At 46.8% G+C, this 24,602-nt stretch overlaps 1 protein-coding gene across 1 annotated transcript; it reads left to right on the plus strand.

Annotated features, from left to right (window-relative positions):
* Positions 1–5,332: 5,332 nt before the first annotated feature.
* Positions 5,333–24,591, plus strand: LOC126996400 (protein stoned-A-like). The gene is made up of 2 exons (XM_050856784.1): positions 5,333–5,425; positions 20,840–24,591. The coding sequence occupies exon 2, from the start codon at positions 20,863–20,865 to the stop codon at positions 24,589–24,591; it is 3,729 nt and encodes a 1,242-aa protein (XP_050712741.1). The 5' UTR covers positions 5,333–5,425; positions 20,840–20,862.
* The last annotated feature ends 11 nt before the right edge of the window (positions 24,592–24,602 follow it).

The following is a 24,602-nucleotide window of genomic DNA, read 5'->3' on the forward strand; positions in this document are numbered from 1 at the left end:
TATCTCTCTTTTATATCTCCATGTTTTTCTTTATAGTTTTGTCCTTCGCTTCTCCGCCACACGGGTTTCGTCTCTTCCCTCAGTCGGCACGACTGAACAGCCGTGGAAGTCCGTGCTTCCATGAGACGCTCCTCGCCTCGCTCTTCACGCCCCAGTTCTTTAATCTTTTTTTAGCCAGACGTCCTTCACCTCTTTCTTCTGGCACGCTTCTCTGCTTTCTCCCTGTTAACTTGCAGATGCTCTTTTCGTTTTTTTCTTTAATCTTTTCATCTCACATATTTCCTGGTAACTTTCAGCAGAGAGAAAGAAAGGATTCTACGGAAGGGATGCGACGAACAAGCTTCTCTATTGTGAACCTGACGACTTTCTCAAATTACGCCGTTATAGTTGTTTCCGCGTCATCGTACGTTCATTAGAGTGTACGGAAAGGTTTGTAAATGAGACGATGCGAGTCAGCCTTTTCACCTAGATGTTCCTCTGTTGCATCATTTCAAGCCCCACGAACAGTTATCACAGGATGCGGTCGAATTATTTCATGCGTGAATTTATATGTTCTGTGGTGGTCTCTGTTTTCTTCATTTAAAGATTCGATGATATTTCCATGATATGAACGCTAATACCTATCTGCCATTTTCTTTCCTGTGCTCTCTAATCTTTTCTTGGTAAGACTCTCTGTTCCACTTTCACTTTACCCCTTTACCATGTTATTTTCCCTTCCGTAAAGCAAATATTTTATCTTAGTATTTTCAGTGACGTAGTAACCCTTCTTAGTATCTCCATTCATTCTTTTATCATATCTTTCATCTTTATCTTCTCCCGAGTAAACATTGACACATATTTTATCCAGGAAATTTTTACACATTTATATTTGATAGTACTCTGATTTTCTTGTTAAAGGTTACGGTTAGGTTAGGTTAGGTTAGGTTAGGTTAATGCGTAGATGTGCCGCTTCTGTTTCACATTTCCTCTTCTGTTTCTGAGTCAAATTTACTCATCCTCACAACTCCTTTCTATTAATTTTTTCTTTCCACTCTTCCGGGCAATTTCCTCCCTTCTTCCCCCTTCCCCGCATCTCTAACGGTTTCTTCAAACATTTCTTTATTCCTGTCTGTTTGTCTCCTTCGTTTACTTCGGTCTACAAGAGTCCTTATTTTCTTTAATTCATCCATTCAATATTTTTCTTTCTTTAATTATATCTTCTATTTCTTTCCCTCTGCTTTTTTCTATTCCGTGTTTTCGCTTTCTCTTCTTTTCATTAATCTAATTTTCCTCAGTTCTTTTCATTTCCTCTCCCACGACCACCAGTCACCGAGTAATGACTAAATGATCCCTGCTCTGCGGTATCTCCCTTTAATATCAGTTATATGAAAACACGTTTGTTTTTTAAGTGATTATACAAATCCTGCTCATTTTGCCCGTAATGTTCTGAATAATGAGAGAACAATGAGTGCGACCTTGTCATTATATGTGTGTGTGTGTGTGTGTGTGTGTGTGTGTGTGTGTGTGTGTGTGAGTGGCCCAGGTAACTAGTAATTAAGTACCTGAAAAGTGTTGGCATTAATTATTGAAATCTTTGACACCTATTTTCCTTTCCTCTCTGTCTTTCTTCTTCCTTCTTAACTTGTCTGCCTTTCTTGCCCTTTTTTTTCTTTTCTCTCCCTTTTTTATTTTATCTTTGTTTTTAGCCTTTCTACCCTTGACTTATACTGTGTAACGCCCTCTCTCTCTCTCTCTCTCTCTCTCTCTCTCTCTCTCTCTCTCTCTCTCTCTCTCTCTCTCTCTCTCTCTCTCTCTCTCTCTCTCTCTCTCTCTCTCTCTCTCTCTCTCTCTCTCTCTCTCATTCATTTCCTCATCCTAACTGTCTTTCTTCTCCAATCTCTATATTGTTTCCTCCCTTCTTTCCTCGCTCCCCTCTTTCCTCTTGCCCTACTTCCTCCCCTCCTCTCGTCTCCTTAGCTTATTTTCTTACCGTCCGTTCCTTCGTCTTACTCTGTTTTCCTTCTCTTTCACCAATCTCTTTCCTGCCCTCTTCCAAAATATTGCTACCCTGTTTTTTTCTCTAGCCTCTAACGTTATTCTATGCAGCTCTTGCACGCACTCATTTACTTTTCCATTCCCTCACGTTCCTTCATCATTTTATCCCCGTCCAGTTTTATTTCTGGAGCGATCTCTCCTATATTGCATTTCTCGACTCCCTTCCCACAACTTCTCCGTCCTGTGCCCCCTTCCCTCCTTCCTCGCAAAGGTCTCCAGTCATCCTCCAGTTATCTTGGTCGGTCTAGACTGTCCTGCCGTCGAGGCCAATGACGTCACTCATTATCATTACGGGCGAGGGGATGAAGATCAAGAGAGAAACGATTGGAAGTAAATTAGGAGGGAATAGCTAAAGGAGAAAAAAAGGAGATAATGTAAGCGAGGATAATTTGCTGAAGGTGTTATGGAAGGGCTATAATATGAAAAAAAAAGATGGTCTGGGTTCATGTAAAAGAAGTGAAAGTGTAGAAAATATGAGAAGAGAATGAAGGAGAAGGGGACAGAGTAAGAAGAGGTGGATGGTGTCACCCCGCCGCCTCCTCCGCAAGTATCGACTAAGCTTGAGGATTAAATCGATAACAGGTCGGTGTGAGGGACGTGGTGCTGCGCTGCACCTCCCTCGCCTGGCCAGGCCGCAGAGGCACCTCACGCTGCTCGTCTTTGCACGTCAACAATCCGGTGATTCAGCAATGAGTCGTGGTGAAGGAGGCTGCCATGGTGACGTCACACGGCCGCTAACGATCTCCGGCAGACCGACTCCCCGGCTGGTGCCAACCCGCCTTTAGCCGAGGGTTCGGGCAGAAGTCTGATCGATGGCGCTGAAGAGACGGCCAGAAAAGTCACCTACAAGGCCAAAACGAACGTGTAGTTCGAAAATCCCGGGAATAATGGGGATGACTCATCGCGGCTCAGAGCCTCTCGTCCTGGAAAGTTGGACTTGTCATGTTGCCACCAGTGCCCGGCGGCCAGCAAGCCCTCACTGCTCGGCGCGCATTAGCAACGCACATTTGCGCTAATTAATCAGTGCTTCATGGGGGAGCACGTTCTCAATTATACCCTGAATAAATCCGGGTACAGGCAGATCTAATTTGAAAACTGTGAGGAAGTGGAGGAGCGAAGAGGAGGAAGAGGAGAAGAGCAAGAGGCGCGCGAGTGTCTGGCAGGCGGGTGGTGTGCCACGGGTGCACATGCGCGGGTCTCTCCGCTCACCTAGCCAGTTTCTCAGTGCGGCCATCTTGTGCCGCCTGCCATGGTGGCCGATCCCTGGAACAGTTTTGACCATAGTGAGACCATCAATCCAGCAAACGATGGATTAATGGTAAGAGAGAGTTTGTGTTTGGTAGCCGTAGTGTAACAGGGTCATTCTCATAGGTGTTGCCATCGAGTCTGGAAGGGAGAGGTGTTGCTCCGAGGGTCAGTCCTCCACCGGCCATGTACGACCTACTTGTGGCCTGCCCCTGACACGCCAGACAACGAGTCCCTTGCAGCCCCTTACAGTGTGACTCCAGCAGTGGAGCCACTGCAGCCCTCAGCCCTTCATATTCAAAATATACACAGCCACTACTGGAGCTAGTAGGCGTGTTCTAAGAATCAATAAAAGAGGGGAGTCATCGCTTCGCTGCAATAGTCAAGAGCTGCAGTCACTCGAGTGTGGTTCTCTCCACCTCAAGACATCAAGTAATCATTGTAAGGTCACGGTGGAGGGCGACAACAAGATGGAGGAGCGGAGTGGCAAGGAGCAACCAGCGGTGGAGACAGCCCAGGTTAGGGTGGGCGTGTTGTTGCTTGATCAATCAGCTGCATCTCGGTCGTTGCGGTGACTCTGCCTCGCCTCACCTGCCCAGTGTGTGGCGGCGACCCTTGCTTGAACAGTGATGGGACGATGACCCGAGGCAGGCCACACGAACTCACAAAACAGCGTGCGATAGCGAGTAACAGGAAGGGAATCGGGTGGTAAAACAGAAGTCAGGTAAGGGGAAGAGTTGAGTTAAATAATATCAGGTTCACAGGTGGAAGCAAATGACTGGCTCGATTCTTTGCGCTGTCCATTTTACTCATGAAATGTTGAACGCCTGGAATCGAGTCTTCTCTTCGTGTTTTCGTGTTATAATAAGGTCTCCTCTACCCACTTTTCCGGAGACAGCTCTAGTACATCAGTGGACACCATAATCATTACTGTGCTGCAAATTGCTTGTGTAGAGTGCGCGAAGGTTAGCCACGCCCCCTCCCCTGCTGCTCCTGACCCGATTTACGTCCCCTACACCAGTGCCCTCTATTCTCACCACCTCCGCATATTCCCTTTAACCCTATACTTCTTTTCCCCTCGTCTTAACCCTTCAGCACAATGCTTTCTTTCCTTTACATACTTTTCGCTTGCCCTGTCCTTCCTCTCTGTATCATCTTCCCGCACCTCCTGGTCCCCAATTGCCTTCATGTCCTCTATGACTACAATCATACATCGTCACGTCCCCAAACTCAATTTTAAGTTTCAACCCTTTATTGTGCTTCGCCCCGCCTTCCTTCTTCGCCCTGCCCTATAATGATCATACTTTCAAATTCTTTTCTCCCCACCTTTCTCTCTCTCTCTCTCTCTCTCTCTCTCTCTCTCTCTCTCTCTCTCTCTCTCTCTCTCTCTAAGAAAAATGATTATTCATCGTAAATTTGAGGTCAGTAACAAACTCATGCAACGCAGTGTTCCGCAGAAGACCGGTTTAAAATGTGGAAAATTTTCATCAAAGCAATATTTACGAGCAGGTCTGGAGCCTCGGCATGTGACTGTGGATGCCTAACGGAGGGGAAGGAAGAAGGGGAGAAGGCAGTAAAGGAAAGAGGACGTGGGGCATACCAATATTGATCAAGAAGCCAGAGTAGGGGAAAGAGGAAGGGGGAGGGAGATAGGAAAGGAGGGAGGAAGGAAGAGGCGTAGAGTGGGAGGAAGGGGGATTGAAAAGGAGGGAGGAAGGCAGAAGTGGTGAGTGGGAAGAAGAAGGAGGAGGAGGAGGAGGAGGAGGAGGAGGGAAATTACATCCCTTTACTCCCTTCTATTAGATGTTCAGTTCTCATTCTTGTGCATACCCTCTTTCTCCCCTCTCCCCTCCTGCTAAGCTCCCTAACCCCCGGCGCCACAGCGATAGAGCACGGAGGGAGTAAAGGCTGAGGGGTGGAAGAGGACGGCTGAGGGAGTGTGGAGGGGAGGGGGGAGGGGATGGGGGGGAGAGGAGGCGTGACGACAGATCGATGCCGGTCCTACACGCTGGTCGGCCCGCACGCCCACACTGCACAATGGGTTTCACTACACCTCTACAGGGCTTCAGGTGCCTTCTTCCCCTCTCTCCACTTGGCCAGTGTGCATTGTTTCCCACCGAAGGAAACAAATCAGTAGCAGAAGAAGGTGGTCAATTTTTTTCCAATAACAGCGAGTATTCTGCAGCCTCCATGCATTCCCCTCCGCGCTCCGCTCTTTGCTTCTTTCCCATTTTCTATTATTTTCCTTGCCTAGCTTTTCTCCTCCTCGCTGACATTCTCTCTCGTAACATGCACGCAACCCTGGTCTTCGCAGGACCCTCTGGCCCTCTCTGAAATCTTCATGAGTTGAAAACTTTGGAGTTGTGCAATATTTTATGACTCGTATTCCAATGGTTCAGTGCTGCTTTAAGGCTTCCGGGCGTTGAAGGCGATGAAGCTTTTCGGACAGTGACTTAGATTTCCGCGTTTCGTTGTGGCGGAAGAACTGAGAAATTTGTCCATCTTACTGTAGGGAAGGTCGCTGGTGATGAAATAACTGAGAGATTTGTCCTTCTAACTGTAGGGAAGGTCGCTGGTGATGAAATAACTGAGAGATTTGTCCTTCTAACTGTAGGGAAGGTCGCTGGTGATGAAATAACTGAGAGATTTGTCCTTCTAACTGTAGGAAAGGTCGCTGGTGATGAAATAACTGAGAGATTTGTCCTTCTAACTGTAGGAAAGGTCGCTGGTGATGAAATAACTGAGAGATTTGTCCTTCTAACTGTAGGGAAGGTCGCTGGTGATGAACGAACTGAGAGATTTGTCCTTCTAACTGTAGGAAAGGTCGCTGGTGATGAAATAACTGAGAGATTTGTCCTTCTAACTGTAGGGAAGGTCGCTGGTGATGAACGAACTGAGAGATTTGTCCTTCTAACTGTAGGAAAGGTCGCTGGTGATGAAATAACTGAGAGATTTGTCCTTCTAACTGTAGGGAAGGTCGCTGGTGATAAAAGAACAGAGAGTTATGTTACCTAAATTTAAAGAAGGTCGCTGGTGATGAAATTTTATCGTAACTGTAGAGATGATCGCTAGTGATGAAAGAACTGAGCTATTTGTCCTCCTAACCGTAGAGAAGGTCGCTGGTGAAGTGCATTAAGGGAGAGAGAGATAGGAATTAGGTCATTTTGTTGATCCTCTCCTATTCAAAAGCCTCATTACATTACCTCCTTTTGTTGGCTCGCCTTTTTTCCCCGACCCTTGAGCAAGCTTTTGTTTCTCTCCCAAGCTCTTAGACTCGGCTTGGGTATCCTCCCTCCTCTTTAATTTTCTGGGTGTATATGTTGCCGTGAGTTAAATTTCCGCGTTTATTTTACTCTCCCTGTTTTGTGATATTGTTTGCTTTTTCCAGCCTGTCTCTCTTGAACTCTTGCTTCCCCTCTGACCTTCCGCAACCCACAGAGTCAGACGTTGTCCTTTCCAAGCTCTTTCTCTTTAAGTACATTAGTCTCTTCCTTCTTTCCCCTCTGCCACACTTGCATTTTCCGATCTCTCTATCTCCCTTAGTCGTGGTCTCTTCCTTCTTTCCCCTCTGCCACACTTGCATTTTCCGATCTCTCTATCTCCCTTAGTCGTGGTCTCTTCCTTTTTTCTTCTCTGCTATACCTGCGTTTACCGATCTTTCTGTCTTCCTTCTGTCGATGCCATTACTTCTCTTCTATGCCCAGGTTACACATTCTACGTCATTGCCTCGTCTCTAACATCACTGCCTCCTCTCCCACATCATTGTCTCCTCTCCCACATCATTGCCTCCTCTCCCACATCATTGCCTCCTCTCCCACATCATTGCCTCCTCTCCCACATCATTGCCTCGTCTCCCACATCATTGCCTCCTCTCCCACATCATTGCCTCCTCTCCCACATCATTGCCTCGTCTCCCACATCATTGCCTCCTCTCCCACATCATTGCCTCCTCTCCCACATCATTGCCTCCTCTCCCACATCATTGCCTCGTCTCCCACATCATTGCCTCCTCTCCCACATCATTGCCTCCTCTCCCACATCATTGCCTCCTCTCCCACATCATTGCCTCCTCTCCCACATCATTGCCTCCTCTCCCACATCATTGCCTCCTCTCCCACATCATTGCCTCCTCTCCCACATCATTGCCTCATCTCCCACATCATTGCCTCGTCTCCCACATCATTGCCTCCTTTCCCACATCATTGCCTCCTTTCCCACATCATTGCCTCCTCTCCCACATCATTGCCTCCTCTCCCACATCATTGCCTCGTCTCCCACATCATTGCCTCCTCTCCCACATCATTGACTCCTCTCCCACATCATTGCCTCGTCTCCCACATCATTGCATCCTCTCCCACATCATTGCCTCGTCTCCCACATCATTGCCTCCTCTCCCACATCATTGCCTCCTCTCCCACATCATTGCCTCCTCTCCCACATCATTGCCTCCTCTCCCACATCATTGCCTCCTCTCCCACATCACTGCCTCGTCTCCCACATCATTGCCTCCTCTCCCACATCATTGCCTCCTCTCCCACATCATTGCCTCCTCTCCCACATCATTGCCTCCTCTCCCACATCACTGCCTCGTCTCCCACATCATTGCCTCCTCTCCCACATCGTTGCTTCCTCTCCCACATCATTGCCTCCTCTCCCACATCGTTGCTTCCTCTCCCACATCATTGCCTCCTCTCCCACATCGTTGCTTCCTCTCCCACATCATTGCCTCCTCTCCCACATCGTTGCTTCCTCTCCCACATCATTGCCTCCTCTCCCACATCATTGCCTCGTCTCCCACATCATTGCCTCCTCTCCCACATCATTGCCTCCTCTCCCACATCATTGCCTCCTCTCCCACATCATTGCCTCCTCTCCCACATCATTGCCTCCTCTCCCACATCATTGCCTCCTCTCCCACATCATTGCCTCGTCTCCCACATCATTGGCTCGTCTCCCACATCACTGCCTCCTCTTCCACATCGTTGCTTCCTCTCCCACAGCATTGCCTCGTCTCCCACATCATTGGCTCGTCTCCCACATCACTGCCTCCTCTTCCACATCGTTGCTTCCTCTCCCACATCATTGCCTCGTCTCCCACATCATTGGCTCGTCTCCCACATCATTGCCTCCTCTTCCACATCGTTGCTTCCTCTCCCACATCATTGCCTCGTCTCCCACATCATTACCTCGTCTCTCACATCATTGCCTTCTCTCCCACTCACTCTCCAGAAATAAGGTAGTTGTCCCTCGCTTCACCCAAGTGGCCTATAAACATCTGCGGCATTATATCTTTATTGCTCCTCTGTCCGAACTCCTCCCTTGGCTCCACCGCCTCAGTGTTCCATCGTATTGGGCTCGTCTAGTTAGTCTTTTTTATTATTCCGGGGCGGAGGAGCTCGGCTGGAAGGGCAGGCAGGAAAAAAAACGAGGATTTGAGATTATCCCGACCCATCCATCAAAGTGAAGTGTCATTTGGTGGCTCTCAGGTCCCTCGTGTGCGTGTGTGTGTGTGTGTGTGTGTGTGTGTGTGTTACCATCACCACTAATACAGCTATTACAACCGCAATTATTTTGTGATTACAACAACAGTAACAACAATGCTATTAAGAATAAGAATATAAATAAGAACAGTAACAATAATAATGATAATTAATATAAAGTGAATACTGATATTTACATTGTTATCGCTGTTGTTATTTTTGTCGTCGTTGCATTAATAACAAAAATAGAGACAGTAGTAACAGCAGTAGTAGTGGAAATCAAGTCAAAAGTTATTATTATTATTATTATTATTATTATTATTATTATTATTATTATTATTATTATTATTTTAGGTAGACGAAGACACTAAACGACTTGGTCTCTCAATTGGACAGGCGATCTACACATGGCAGCGTTTGTAATGCTTTTGTCCTATTTACTCTTATCTGACATCTGCATCCAGAACTGAATCAATACTTCCCTTTGAAGCCTTGACTACCTGGCCACCGTTTGTTCTCTTCATCCATGCCCTTGTTAGGTTAGTGAGTTAGTTTCAAGCTATATCCTTCTGAACCTGGATATGTCATCATTACGGCTGTCCATGCTACTGCTATTTCCACTATCAAAACTACTACTACTAGTACTATTACTACAAATAATAATTTTACTACTACTACTGCTACTTCTACTACCATCACTACTACTGCTACTACTACTACTACTACTTACACCTATACTAAGTTTAGAAGCTTCATCGGGCGTGGTGGGAATGAAGGGAAGGTAAAATGTTTTTCTTTACATTGCAAGGAAGGCATCTTGGGCTGGCAGGGCGTCGGCTTGAGGCGGAGGGAAATGGAAGTTTCTTTTATTAGGCCCGACTTTTTACCTCAGTCTGTAAAGTTGTTTCGCAGCAATCTTGTTGATGGAACTACCCAAATTCGGTGGGACGCGGGGATGTGCTGGAAGTTTGCACCAAGTCGGGGGCAGACGGCCACTCCTGTCTGGGTTGTGAAAGTAAAGCAGACCCAAGAGCGCGAAGCATTAACTTTAAAAGCCTAGAAAAGGAGACGGAGGACGAGGAGGAGGACGAGGAGGAGGACGAGTCTGACCTTTGCTTCGGTTAGGGCATCAGCCGGAAGGTCTCTTGGGTTTGCTCGCTTGGGAGTTCGTTATCGAGATTATACGAGCCTCACCTGCCTCCCCCACGCTTCAGTGTCCTCGCCATCACTCCGGGAAAATACTTCAGCCATCAACACCAACCCACATCGACCATCCACGGACCTTTCATCGCCTTACACCCCCTCACGGCACACCCACACCCACATTGATCCGCCATACTTCCCTCCTCACACCTCTTCCTCACACTAACCTTCACCCACACTCTATAATCCTCACTGGCAAATATTTTCCCATCCTTCGCACAACCACTCGCCCTCCATAAGCTCATGCCACCTACCTACACGCCTTTTGCACCGACACAAGTCCTTGCCACAACCAGCCTCCCCAACAACCACCCCAAACTTCTTGCTACCTTCCACCCCCCCCTACCCGCCTTCCTCACATCCACGCTCCCTTGCCATACGTCCCAGCTCCCTTAACACCCTTCCACCACTATGTATACCGCCTCGTCACACGCCCACTCCCAACCTGTCCGTCATACACTCCTTGCTCTCCATCACGTATCCAGGCCCAGTCCTCCTCTTATGCTTTCACTCTCCAACAGGCAGAGGCTTCACATCCTTCACCAACACAATCACAAGCCTTCATTCCCGCTTCTCGTGCGCGTCACTCATCAGCCATTCACGCCATCACACGCTCGGTCGACGCTATCACACGCTCGCTCATGCGCCATCGTCCTGCCCTCCACCCCGAAGTGTTGGTTTAGAATCAACATATATTTGCGCAATGGCTTTCTCCCTGATAAATTAGAACCTAAAATCAACCTGTAAATTTCCTTAGAACACAAAAATAGGACTGGTTTGAGTTATAAATAAAATCACGCACGCTTCGTAAATCATTGTGATATCCAATACATATTTCTGCTTTGTTCCTCTGTTTGCTGATTCAACGATAACTTAAATCTACAGCCCATCACTGAATGTATCGCGATCAACCCGCTTCTCGTTCTAAAAGTAGGACACAGGATGAACTTTTGTGACCGGCAAACCCGTCTGATGGGTAGAGGGAAGACTTGGCAGATACGTGAAGAAAAGGGGGCACACACACACACACACACACACACACACACACACACACACACACACACACACACACACACACACACACACACACACACACACACACACACACACACCAAACACACGCAGTACTCTCGCCAACATCCCCTAACATTCCCCGTCGTTCAAGATAATTCAGTCAGCCCTAACCCGGCCCCCCTCCTCCTCATTTTTGTTTTGTATATGTTGATTCCTTGTATTATGTCGTATTGTTGTTGTTTTTGTTGTTGCCTTCACCCTCACCTCGACAGTTTCCCTTGCACCTCACACTCCCTACACACACCGTCTACTTAATTCCCTACGCCAGAGCCTTCCCCCCTCCCCTTCCCCCTCCACCATCACCTCTTTCACAAACCTTTAATCTATTCCCACGCGCCGGTAGTATAATTATAACCGCATCCCACTGTCAGATATGGAGAACATTGCTTCTTTTTTTATCCTATCCTATTTATGCGCCTCCGTGGTGATGTGGCAAGCACGCCGAGCTACGATAACTGGGTATCTGGAGATATCTGGGGAAGGCAACTGTGCAGACCCGAATGTCACACTGGACCTGTGTCTAGGGGTAATGTGTTATTTCCCGTTACAGGCTCAAGGGCCAATGTGACGAAGATGAACACCGAGGCCAGATGCAGCTGTGGCGTATGTCCCAACTTTACCTTTATTCTGTCCTTTCTGTGATGATGATGAAAATGATGACCATAATGGTGGGGATGATGATGGTAGTGTAGATTGTGATGATTGATTATTGTAGTGTTTGGGGAGAACTTGGAATTGAGAGAACAAAATGTAATTCATGGTGTCGATGCCCTGGGGGTTCACTTTACTACAGCAGCTCTATTTGGTAGACAGTATCACTTGCCATCAGTTGAGGCCACAATAGGGACTCATTAAGAGGAGGTAAATCACCGCCGCTTCAAACACGCGGGAGCCTGACGAATTGGACGCGAGCACTCACGATTCCACGCGCCAAGCGAAGGGTTCCTCTGAGAAAATTAAGTTTTTCGAGGCTCACCATCGGGAATCTTACTCCCCTTTACCCGTTTCCTCCTCCTCCCCTCCGTCTTCTTCCTCTTCTTTCAAATCTTCCTCCCCCTTCCATCCCCTTCCCGACCTCCCTCCTCTCCTTTTCCTCCCTTACCAATTTTCTCCTTTTCCCTTCCTCTTCCCCAACCTCCTATCTCCTTCCTTTTCCTCCCACTCCTATCATACATTTTTTTCTTTCTTCGCTCTAACTCAGCGGTCCTTGAACTTTTTACCACCACGCCACCGCTAGGAATGGGTCTCCTCGACGCCCCCTAGCATATTAGCCCACGCTCTTGTTAAGATAATAACAAATATTACAACAGAAATTCCAACTTTCCCCTCAAGGATGGCGCCCTCCCTGGAAACTACTAACGCCCCCCAGGGGAGCGCGAATTCTTGCTTAAGATCCACTGCTCTAACCTCAATCCCTAACCTTCTTCCTCCCTCCTCCCTTCACTACCTTCTTTCCTCTCCCTCTTCATCTCCTCTTTCCTCCTTCTGCCTTCCTTCACTTCTCTCTTCTCCCTGATTCGTCGACAATAAATAAGCAAAACAAAAGCTTTAAATCTCATTAAAATATGTAGTGCAAGATATTCCCTCTCTCACTACTTCAGCGCTGCTCTGCGTACACAACAAGTCCTGCGGCGTTACTGTCACTGCTCTATGTCTACTCTATGGATGTGGCGATTTATTATGGCATCTCAAGTTAACCTGCTACACCCGATCACCTCCCAAGCCTTTCATAAGCCTACTGGTAAAACTCATACACTGGGTCAGACCATATCTCAACCTCATCGGTACCCTCTGGAGGCTCTTATGGTCTGCCCTCAAACAACATGCGGTTTTTTCCATATCGATGTTTATCCTTTATTGGCCAGCATTCAATCAGTTTTTGTCTGAGTTTTCCTGAATTTAATTTTTTTTTCTGCCCATGCTACACCATTTCCCATGGCTCATCAAAATTTGGACGCTAGGTTTCTTTGGGAATAATCCCACAAACAAACAGACATAAAATTGATTTATGAACCTCACTGGAATATTGCATCTGCTGCTAAGGGTAGTTGCGGGGCACCTCGAAGTCAGTGTCCGTGAATCCGTGAGAAAATCACGCAAGCATCATTGAGAATTATCGTTATCGATAAAAATAATGTTGATCTGTAAATGTTTGCGTTTCAAGTCATTCTTAAGAGTTACATTACAATTTATATTTAGGTATTGTGAATCATCAATGCATCGGTCGGTAGGGTGATTAGAGTCAACAGAGGCTCAGGCGTGCCGGGCGAGACCAACACGGCGATTATTGGTAAATGTTTTCAAAGATGTCATGAAGGGAAACGACTGAAAGTTACTGCAAGCAGTAGGAAATTAATCCAATCAGTACCAAAGTGTGTGTTATTACTTTCTCAGGTTAAGAATAAAAGACCTTTGAAGTAATGAGTCTGCTTGAGATTTGGGTTCAGTTTCGACCTTAAACTCAGAGGCAAGAGTTGCACGGTGCAGGACCGCTCTCCTTATCAGAGTTGTTGTCTGGTATAGTTTCCCAATAACGAGTGGGTAATGAACTCAGGATATTGGGAAAGACGAGAGTGAAGAACAAGAGCTTCATGGCACAGTACAGCCCCAGCGCGAAGAGCACATAGAAAACACCAAACCACATCATCATGTTCTTACTAAAAACCTTGTGATCGTTCCCAGATTTTTTGGTGTCTTTGAGGCGGCAGAGAAGGTGCCTGGTCTCGTGAACCCTGAGCAAGAGGACCCACCAGGGACGCCCAGCATGTAATACGCAGTTCTTCACGGGGACCGGGAGAGTGTTCTGCAGGATGGGCCAGAGCCACCAGTAGTGGGGAAGTTGTTCTCGCATCCTCCAGCTGTTATGGATGCCCATGTTCCATGTCTTGGGGGTCTCCGGCCCTCTCCAGGCATTACATAGCGCCTCGTGCATATAGCTGCCGAGGAGGACTGTGACTCCTACCTGAACGACAACTACTATCCACTTCATAACATTTTATATGCGAAAGGAAATAAAAGATATTTGAAGGCAGTAAGGGTACACTGGTGGCTGTGGATTTTGGAAGCAGACGATATCCGAGTTAGAGCGGCCCAAGCAGATATTAAAGGTGCTGTGGTGGTCTGCTACTGAGGGCTTTATTTATTGATCTATTGGTTGTGATTTAAAGGCAACGCAGTGTCACTAGCAGTGTATATGTGTGTCTTTCATTCCCCATAGTCTGCTCACGCGCTGGACTCGCCATTGCAAGCTATAACAGTAACTTCCCAGAATGAGCTTGGAGCTCAGGTGACGGATCTCTGGGTACGGGAGGCGGGACACAATACCCGACTGACGCCCCGTACCCATTCCGTGCTGGGTGAACAGTTGGCACGGATCAACGGAGACTATCCACCTCCACTTGTGTGTGTGTGTGTGTGTGTGAGTGGTTGCGTGCGCGCGCAGATTGGACTGAATGAAAGGCAGTGTGGTTGTGACGAGCGCCGTGGATCAATGAACGTAACGGAACCGCCCGTCCTCCTCACTCACGAAACCCAAACACACACACACACACACACACACACACACACACACATTCTAGCTCTTACTCTCATTTTCTTCCCTCTTCTAAGCCTACCTCCACGACGTTTATCCCCGCCACCGTCGCCGCATCACGACAGCCTTGGTCACGAGAGACGTGCTCGTGCTCTGAACTCCTTGAACCACCGATCTTCATTGTGTCCACTCGCGTACGCTAAACTAATAATTAAAGACTCAAGTTTTGTCACACCTCATAGCTATCTTAATGCTCACTGGTTGATGTCACGTGAGAAAAAAAATAGAAGACATTTTCTTCCACTTAAGTCTTTAGTTCGACGTTCGTTCTCCTCTTTACCAAAATTTGGAATTCGTAATCGTCCTTTAGTATTGTGATTTGAAATACGTGGTAAAGTAAGATGGACGATGAGCAGCGTCTTGAGTCAGGGACAGCCTCGTCTGTCTTCGTTACAACGCCTCAAGCTCCTTAGTGACTGAAATGGAAGAGTTCAGTGTTTCAACGTTGTGATCATTTGATGCTCGTCTGAGAGTCGGAAACGAAATCAGTGTCAGTTTGGTACTTTTGTAACATTTGTATACTTATAATTTGGACTTGACCTTTGATTTTACTCTGGCTATCCGACCTTTAACCGAGGATTTTAACTTTGACCATTCATCTGTGACCTTTCTCTCGCGTGCAGTTACTCTTTAACTCTGATTATTCACGCACATTGCTTAAACGTACACACTTCTTACCTTGATACATGGTATATATTTGATTAAAACATGTAACTGACTCAAGACTCAATTCATCAAAGGTTGTTTAGGGCAAAGATAGGGGACTAGCTACTAGGATTCACTACTAAAATTATGACCAACATGCTGCATAAAGCTGTCGGCTTACACAACGCCCTCCTTGAGTCAAGCATAATGTTGAAATAAAAATGGCTTCTTTGCCATGGAAGACGAGCACTCTGAGGCCCCAGTTAGGTACTCAGCCATGGGGCAAACGATTCAAGCATAAACTTTACAGGAAGGCAATATCCAGTTCAAGCAAGGAAACCACTCAGAAAATCTTGACCGAGGAGTTTCTGAAACGAGAGAAACCTTTCCTGCGTACCGAACGTGACTTGCATAAAAATTCGCGAAGTGCTGCACGATGGTGACCACTGCAGTGACAGCGAGTGCCTGCCCGCGTCACGACCACCGTGAGTTACATCCAAATAACACGATATAGAAAGTAAAATGGGAAAACTGTGTGACTTAACAGAACGACATATTAGGTAATAGATGGAGATCTATGTGGCTGTTTCACACTTGGACTCAACGGATTTGTAAGCTACCAAAGCGAACACAGAATACTATGAAAATATTAAGTTTGATGAAACTACAGGAAATCTCTTTAGTATCCGTCGTGTCCAGTAGAAACCTGATCATTATGGAGTGTATAGTTTGATTTCGGCGCTACAGTGACGCTGTGTTGAAGTGTGGAACTGACTTTGTCGGGCGAGGAGGCTTAGTGCCGAACAAAAGAATATAAGAGCGGCTACGCATTGTGTTTGGGAGGCAAGCCTGAGGGCAGCAAGCGAGACTACGGAGTAAGGTTTTTATTTTACAAAAATCTAGAAAAGAATATTGAATTCTATAGTATTAATGAACGCGCAGCATCGGTGATATTTAGAGTAGATAAAATAAACAACCAACCTGGAGACATTTAAAGCGTACGCTGTGACATCTAGCTGAGGCGATGAGACTGTTGAAAAATTTTGCGATCTGTTTGGTTGTTTGTTTGTTTCTTTGTGTATTTGTGTACATGTGTGTGTGTGTGTGTGTGTGTGTGTGTGTGTGTGTGTGTGTGTGCTCGAGTCCTTCCAAGCAAGAAGAAGCAGCAGCTAGGTGATATGACGCGCAAGGCCACACACCCCCAGCATAAACCCACCCACCCACACACCCACACCCACCCACACACCCACACCCACACACCCACACACCCACACACACACTCCTGCACCCCGTAGCGTTGCTGATCTGTGCCCCGGCGTGAGTAATGGTGAAGCCGCATGTATCGGCGGCCGGAGGGGGTCGAGAAGACTAGATCAATAATGACAAGCAGGCACGGCACGGCAGGCAGAGGCTGGCTTCTCTCTCTCTCTCTCTCTCTCTCTCTCTCTCTCTCTCTCTCTCTCTCTCTCTCTCTCTCTCTCTCTCTCTCTCTCTCTCTCTCTCTCTCTCTCTCTCTCTCTCTCTCTAGAGAGAGAGAGAGAGAGAGAGAGAGAGAGAGAGAGAGAGAGAGAGAGAGAGAGAGAGAGAGAGAGAGAGAGAGAGAGAGAGAGAGAGAGAGAAAATCGATGACCCGTACATAATAAAGAAAATTCCCATATTCGGATAATCCCGCCATCTCCCAGTTCATGTTACATTTATTTCTGGTGAGTTAAAGGGCACCGACTTCCTGTGTTACCATCGAGGCTCAGATTGCAGCGGAGTGACGTCACGATGAAGCCATACGTGAGAGCGGAGGAGTGAAATGAAATGTGGGTAATCATATTTTGCACGTCATTTACGGAAGGCGAAGTGGCGTCACTGTTAATACAAGGTGACCCAAAATGAAAAACACATGAAAATTCGTGCCATTTTACAAATGAAAAGCTATGTGCTTTACTTTTGGCATTCATATTAATTAAGCTGAACTGATAACCAAATAGTCATGTACGATTGGGTTTTGTTGTTCAAATGGTTTGAATTTTATAACCTTTGCAAATTGTGAACCACGGGACCCCCTCGCCGTCGCTGTCACTCCCCGATGCGGTGCGTGAAATTGTCAATTACGGACCCATTCTTCTCTTGGAATGGCTCTGATCTTTGACGTTATTCAGAGTGTTTTTCTGCAAGCATGTGCCTTCAGATAGAAATCTCCGGGACTCAGGTCGGATGATTGTGGGGCCACTCAGGATCACACCTACTGATCAGTAATTCCTCGAATCGTTGCATCAGTCACACTAACGATTTCTTTGAAGTGAATGGGGTGGTAGTAATTTGTGTAGCTTTTGATTTTCATGAGTGATGTTCATAAGTCTTCCTACTTTCGTCCAAACTTCCTCATGACCAAAGATAACGTTGTGACCACCATGACACTTTACCTACGTCTTCGAATCAAAAAGTTTCCATGATGCCATGTTTTGAGATGGCCACATATGCTGTACATTTTGTTGAATTTAATAGGCGCTGGAGAATATTTTCTTGTAGTGCGGTGCCACAGAAACTAATGTTTTTGCTGCTGATCTGAGTAGTGTGTCTCGTCGGAAAACCAAAAATCGTCAAGGAAGTCTGGATTCACTTCAATTTTGTCACAAAACCATTGGCGCAAGAAAAATCTTTTCGTCATTTCCCCCTGCGTCAGCTTCCGTAAAATTTGAGTTCTGTAAGGATGCAACGTAAGGTTATAGAACATAATTATCTGTCTCAAGGATTCCCGGGAAATGACCCGCTCCTGGCTGCGTCATCGAATTGATTTCTTAGGGATCCAACCAGCGGTCCCTGACAGATTACCATTCCTTATCACCATCACACCCGGGCAATCACAGACAGGAAATAACGATAAAGTTCAGACCTATCCAGAGAGACAGGAGTCAATATCAGCGGAATTACCAATATAGTGCGCACATTCAGGAGTGCTAGCGAGGGCGAGGTGGTAATTTGAAACACAATTTGGAAAGAATAGAGCATTTGCACCGCAGAACCTAAACTTTCAGAACTGTTTAGTTACCAACCCGGCTCGATATGACTGCAAAAATATAACATATCTTTTATCAGATGTATAAATGACACACTTTCATGGGTTGCACTAATTTTGAGTCACTCTGTATTAATTACTGAAAGCGGACACGATCTTATTATAAAGCTCAAAGGTAGGAAATTATTCGTTGATCTAAGTTAATTTCTATTAGAACAACTTTCGTCAAAACCTTCACACGGTGTTCATTCAGCTAATTTTGTAGTGACGGCGATTTCATTTAACATTTGAAGGGTCGCTCCCGGCACTGACCTGGCTGCCGCTTTTCTCTGTGTCGTAAATTGTCAAGGACGGTTATTAAACACCCGTAACCGACGCTTTGGCACTAATGGTCCGCGGCCCGGCAAGTGATGGGGGTAACCTGCATGGTGGACACCGCTAAAGAGTGCGACCGGACAGCAGGTTGTGGTGGTGGCGGCAATGATGGTGGTAGTTGTGGTAGTGGCTGCTATGATGGTGGTAGTTAAGGTGATGGTTGACTGTGGCAATGCAAACTGGGGTTCAGTATATGGTGATTGTAATGATAATGACTGTAGTGGTGATGGTTTAGTTGATGATTATATGATGATGTAAAATACTGTGATGGCGGTGGTGACGTTGCTGTTTTTGTTATTTAAGTTATTGCTTTCACTGTTGTTGTTGTCTAGCTGTTGTCATTATCGGCGTTGCTGCATTGTTAGTGGTTGCTATTGAGTTTTCCGGTACTGGTGTTACAATGATTACTATAATGACTCTTCTCGCTGCCCTAGTGATGACCAAACTGATAGTGGCGATGGCAATGGTGGTGGTTATGTTAAGGGAATTGGCGGCGGAGGTGGTAGTAGTGGTGACGAGGGTGGCGACGGATGGCGGTGGTGGTGTTGGAAGGAGTGGACTCATGGTGGGGTAGTGGTTATGGGGGTGGTAATGGTGGCGGCGGCGGTGGTGGTGCTGATGATAATGGCGGTGATACTGGCGGTAATAATGGTGTGTGTGTGTGTGTGTGTGTGGAGGAAAGGTTAGGTGGCGGTAAGTTGTTAATATGGGCACAATAGTTACGTAGACTTTTACAGCAGGTACAGTGCTTGTCTACAGTCAGAGGTCAGTAGGCTCCGGTGGACTGGTTTGCGCCCCGCTGTCCTGAGTTCTCGGCGGTGTGAATCAAAGGACTCTGTGCTTCAAGCTGTGTTTGAGGATCCATTAGGTGGAGGGTTTGAGGACGGGGCTATCGTGTGCATTTACTGAGGGCAAGGGACTCTGAAGATTACCATTTAAGGGGGCTAGGGTATTATTTAGGTGAGATAACATTATTTCTTCGGTTTATTTAGACAGTGACCGGAGCTGCACGAGGCGAGGTTTTTTCCCGTTTGTTTTACCGTCAAGAAAACGTACAATATGCCAAAGGCCGTCCCGTATTTAAACATGGCTACTATATGTTTTAAATCACTTACTTTTATTTGGTTTGACGATCCTCTTTCCTCCTTTTATTTCTGTCCAGCCAGTCGCTTTACCTGTAAGAACACAGAGAAAGCATTATTTTTCTTTACATGCATACGGTCGGTCGATTCTTTACACAAGCTCTATGCAAACTCCCCTTCATCCTTCTTCATCCGTTTCATCCTTCCATCAGTATACTCTTCTTTATTACCTACACCTCTCACCATCCCGACCCTGTTACCAAGTCCCTCTATTCTTTCGCCACTTCTCTTTTATCTTCAAACATCCTAAATTGTCTGGTGACTCTCCAAGATTTCCGTACATCACCGTTACTCTCTCTTGCCTCCCCATTAATATTCTACAACCTGAAAAAAATACCCTATGAAATGAGTATATCTATTTATCTTTGTTTTGAAGTTTTGCAACAGGAAATGCTAATCAACATAGAGGAAGAATATGAAACAGAACTGGAAAACGGCGAAGGGAAGGAGAACGACCAAACGGCTGTGAAAATAGAACAGAATTTTTCCCCGGCCACTTCCAACAGCCAATAATGAGGGCCTGTGTTCCCTCCTCGCGTGTAGTGACAGGCACGCTCCGGCAGTCGGGTCGGGGACTGGCCAGGAAAGGCGATGGGGACAAGAAGCAGAGTGAGAAAGGCAATGGTAAAGTTTGGGGGATACGCTATAGCTGCGCTGTGACATCCGGGTTACCACAGTTTACCTTCTCCAGGTTTCCAAAGGTACTTGATTCTCAACAGGTCCGAAAGGGAGGATAAACAGCTGGGTGAGCTGCACGCTGACTGCCCGGGTCGGGATTCAAACTCCGGCCCATGGATTCGCATAGCTAGGCAAGCTAACCACTTCACTATGAAGGTGTTGATGAAGGTGGAAAATAACACATATGCAAACCGCTGACTAATCGAAATTGCATTAATATGCTTGACTTGCAAATTATTGCGAGATTAATTAAATAGATTAAGGTACTTGTCGTAATTAGTTTTGTCTATCTGTTGGTAACCTTTTAAATGTTACATGATTATAAAGTTAGGCAATATGATCATATATCTCTCTCTCTTTACAGGGACTCTCCATCGACGCAGTACCATGCACAAAATAAAAAAAGGAATCAAGAAGAAGATCAAAGGAAAAAAAGGCAAGGATGATGAATTATTTACTCCAGAAGAATTAGAGAGATACAAAAAGGAGAAGGAAGAACAAGCAAGACGTGAGGCAGAAAAACAACTCGAACAGGAAGGTGGACAGGAGACGTGTGAAGAGCAGCAGGAGGACAAAACAGACGCTTCTGAAGAAGGCGGTGCAGCATCGTCGTCTGAAGCCCCTGCTGCGCCCTCATCGGCGGGGGAAGGAGACTGGAGGAATTTCCTTGCTGCGACTGACACAGTTCTTAAGAAGACCACAGACAACCTTGTTCACATCAAGGAAGGAAGTACCGTTGTTCATAAGGATAAGCCAACCACACCAGTTCCCTCTGAAGCTCCTGCAGCCGCTCCAGCAGCCACTGCCGCTGCCGCCTCAACAGCTTCAAGTAAAAAGTGGGTGGACCTAGAGAAAGGTGGGATCGATGATGAGCAACCGGTAGACGCAGAGGAACCACAGCCTGAACCCGAGCCTGAGCCTGAGCCCGAACCTGCTCCACTACACTTCATAGAGGACTTCCCTGAAGTAGATGTAGACGATTTCACAGAAGTCTTCGACACTACATACGTAGACAATGTTGAGAGTGGAGAAGTAAAGCTTCACTACATCCCTGACAGCCCCACCGAAACCGATCCCAACGAACCTGACCCATTTGATACCTCAGTGGTTGACAAGGTCCTTCACGTTGAAGAAGAAAAACCCAAAGTACGAGAGGACAAGAAAACAGAGAAAAAGAAAAAGAAACAATTAGTAAGTCTTGGCTGTGCGGTCGAAGTTCTAACCGGACACGCCCCCGTTGACAAGCCCACAGTCACACCGCCAGCCAGCTCCAAGCGCCGTCGAGTTGTACCTAAGGAAAAGAATTTACTGTGTGACTTTGGTGAAGACAGTGATCAGAGTGGAGTGACTGGAGGGGAGTCTGGTGATCAAAATAACGAGAAGACTGAGGAAACTGAAGAGTCTAAAGAAACCAATATACTTGATGAGATCTTGTGCGTAGGTGATCTAGCAGTAGACCTTCCTGAACCAGGTACTATCATCTGTCCTTCACCTCGGGCACTTTCGCCAGCACCAAACACAGAAGAAGACAAGGGAACTTCCTCCGTAATTTTCAATAATGGCTGTGAAAGTAAGGAAGTTGATCTGAGCGAATTTCTTGATTCTTCAGGGGAAGAACAAGAGAACAACAAGGACAGTGGAAAAGACCTTGATCTGAAAGATCTTGTGGCAGAATTTGATATTATCGACAAATCTGAAGTAGTTAATGAAACTTTGGTGCCCGCTGAGCCGGACCCTATCGAAGACGAATTCGACGCTGAGTTTGCTTTCTTGGCAGCAGAGTCTGTGGCCAAAGCAAAAGAGAAGGAACTCGAAGAACTAGAGGACGACCCATTCGATACCTCTGTCGCAGCTCAGGTGCTCGGGGAGGACGAAACAGATCTTACACAGACTGACGGAGAGGGGAAGCCAAGCAAGGTTCCGCCTCGGCGACCCACTCCCCCGAAAGGTACAGCTGAGTCTGGTGAAGAATTTGATCCTTTTGACACTTCTATTGTTGAAAAAAATCTTCCAGTAGACCCATTTTCTCTAGCAGACGCAGAGGTTGAGCTTCCAGAGACTTTGCTACCGCAGCAAGGAACTGAACTGAAAAAGTCCGACAGTTTTGATCCTTTTGATACTTCCATCGCTGAAAGCTTCGGTAAAACTGAACTGAAGGTTTTAGAAACAGAATTTCTTTCTACCTCTGATGCTCAGCCTGGTTCGGGCTTAAAAAAGAGTGATTCTGACTTTGATTTCGACCCGAGAGCTGAAGAAGCTGTTACGAGTGCCACAACTGAGTGCTTATTGACAGGTGCTGACGACGACAACGACCCTAAGGCTCCCGTCCTCGCCCCGACTCAGGATACACAGGTCGAGGACTTTGACCCATTCGATACATCCATCGCTGCCAAGGTTGAAATAAAGACTTTAGAGGAAGAACTTCTCAATCAGCCGGATCAAATCCAACAAATTGGAGAAAAAGCTGCAGAAACTAAAAAGCCACCGCCGCCTCGTCCCTCAGCTGCTCAGGCTCATCTGCTAGCAACCACCCCGACTGACGCCAACCCAACTCTCCAGCCGTCTGTAGCGGGAGGAATAACCCCAGAATCAGACGATTTTGATCCTTTTGACACATCTATTGCAGATAAATTTGGGCGAACAGAGCTCAAGTCGATTGAAGGCGAGTTGTTAACTGATCAGTTAGAAACAAACCAAACCACAGAGGTCAGTGTTAAACCCAAGGCAAAGGAGCTTCAGCTGCCGATCAAACCACTGCGCCCACCCTCTCCAAAGTGTCTCTTGACTACCACACCCTTAGACGAACAGCCCGTTGTTCCACTTCAGCCTCAAGTTGGGACAGCTACTGACTTTCAGGAAAACCTTCCTGACGACTTCGACCCCTTTGATACTTCCATCGCTGATCAGTTTGGAAAAACAGAATTAAAGGTTCTCGAGAGCCAACTCCTCGTATCTCAGCAACAGACAAACGACCAGGACTTCGACCCACGTGACAGTAAAAAGCCACCTCCTCGTCCTGGTCTTCCTTCGCATCCATCCTCTCGTGCGCCTTCAAGACCACCCTCTCGACCACCGTCTCGTCCACCCTCTCGGCCCCCGTCACCAGCCCCTGCCAAGTGTTTGCTGACTGCCTCACCAGCTAGAACGCCTGTAAGCGGCGAGGTCCTATTGCCATTCAATCCCTTACCCACAGATACAAACGAAGAACTTGATCCTTTTGATACATCCATCGCTGAAAAGTTTGGGAAAACAGAGCTTCGTCATCTGGAAACCGAGCTGCTGACTCCGGGGGATTTTGAAGACTTTGATCCCCGTAGAGAAGACTCTCCTCGACCTCCAGCCTCCCCAAAACCACCTCGGCCTGGGAGGCCAACCCAGCCAGACCCGTGTCTCTTGGCCACCACACCAACCGACGGAAACTCTTCTTTACAACCCTGCCTAAACCCAGTAGCTCAGCCCCTTGAGGGAACTGTGCCTGAGGACATCGATCCCTTTGACACTTCTATTGCAAACAAACTTTGCAAAACTGAGATAAAAGACCTTGAAGAGTCACTCTTTACAAGAAATTCTCAAAGAGTTGGCGAAGAAAAGGCCGTATCTCCAGCAGCACCTGAGTGTGCTTCGGTAGATCGCTTCTTCTCTTCATCACCCACTCCGGATCTCGGCCCAACCCTCTTGCCTGTCTCGGGCAAGCCAATAAAAACATCAGAAGAATTTGATCCATTTGACACATCAATTGCAGAAAAATTCGGTAAAACTGAGCTGAAGACACTCGAGAGTGAGTTTCTTTCAGATTCTGGAACAAAGAGGAATTTGAGTGACGACGAGTTTGACCCTCGGGAGGAGGAAAACAAAACACCCAAGAGGCCCCAACCACCACGGCCACAGTCGCCTGCTCCAGTTAATCTCTTGGACTCTGCGGACGATCTCGACATCCCTCATCCTCCTATTCAGGCAATTCAACCCCAACCAGCAACACAGAACGCTGACGATTACGATCCATTTGACACTTCCATAGCTGCGGACATCGGCCCAGGTAAAGCTGAACTTAAATACCTTGAAAGTGAACTTTTGAGTTCTGCTCAGGACCCATTTGATACTTCTAACGTCGCTTAAGCTCAAACCTT

This window comes from Eriocheir sinensis, chromosome 10 (genome assembly GCF_024679095.1).
Source record: "Eriocheir sinensis breed Jianghai 21 chromosome 10, ASM2467909v1, whole genome shotgun sequence".
Taxonomy (NCBI): domain Eukaryota; kingdom Metazoa; phylum Arthropoda; class Malacostraca; order Decapoda; family Varunidae; genus Eriocheir; species Eriocheir sinensis.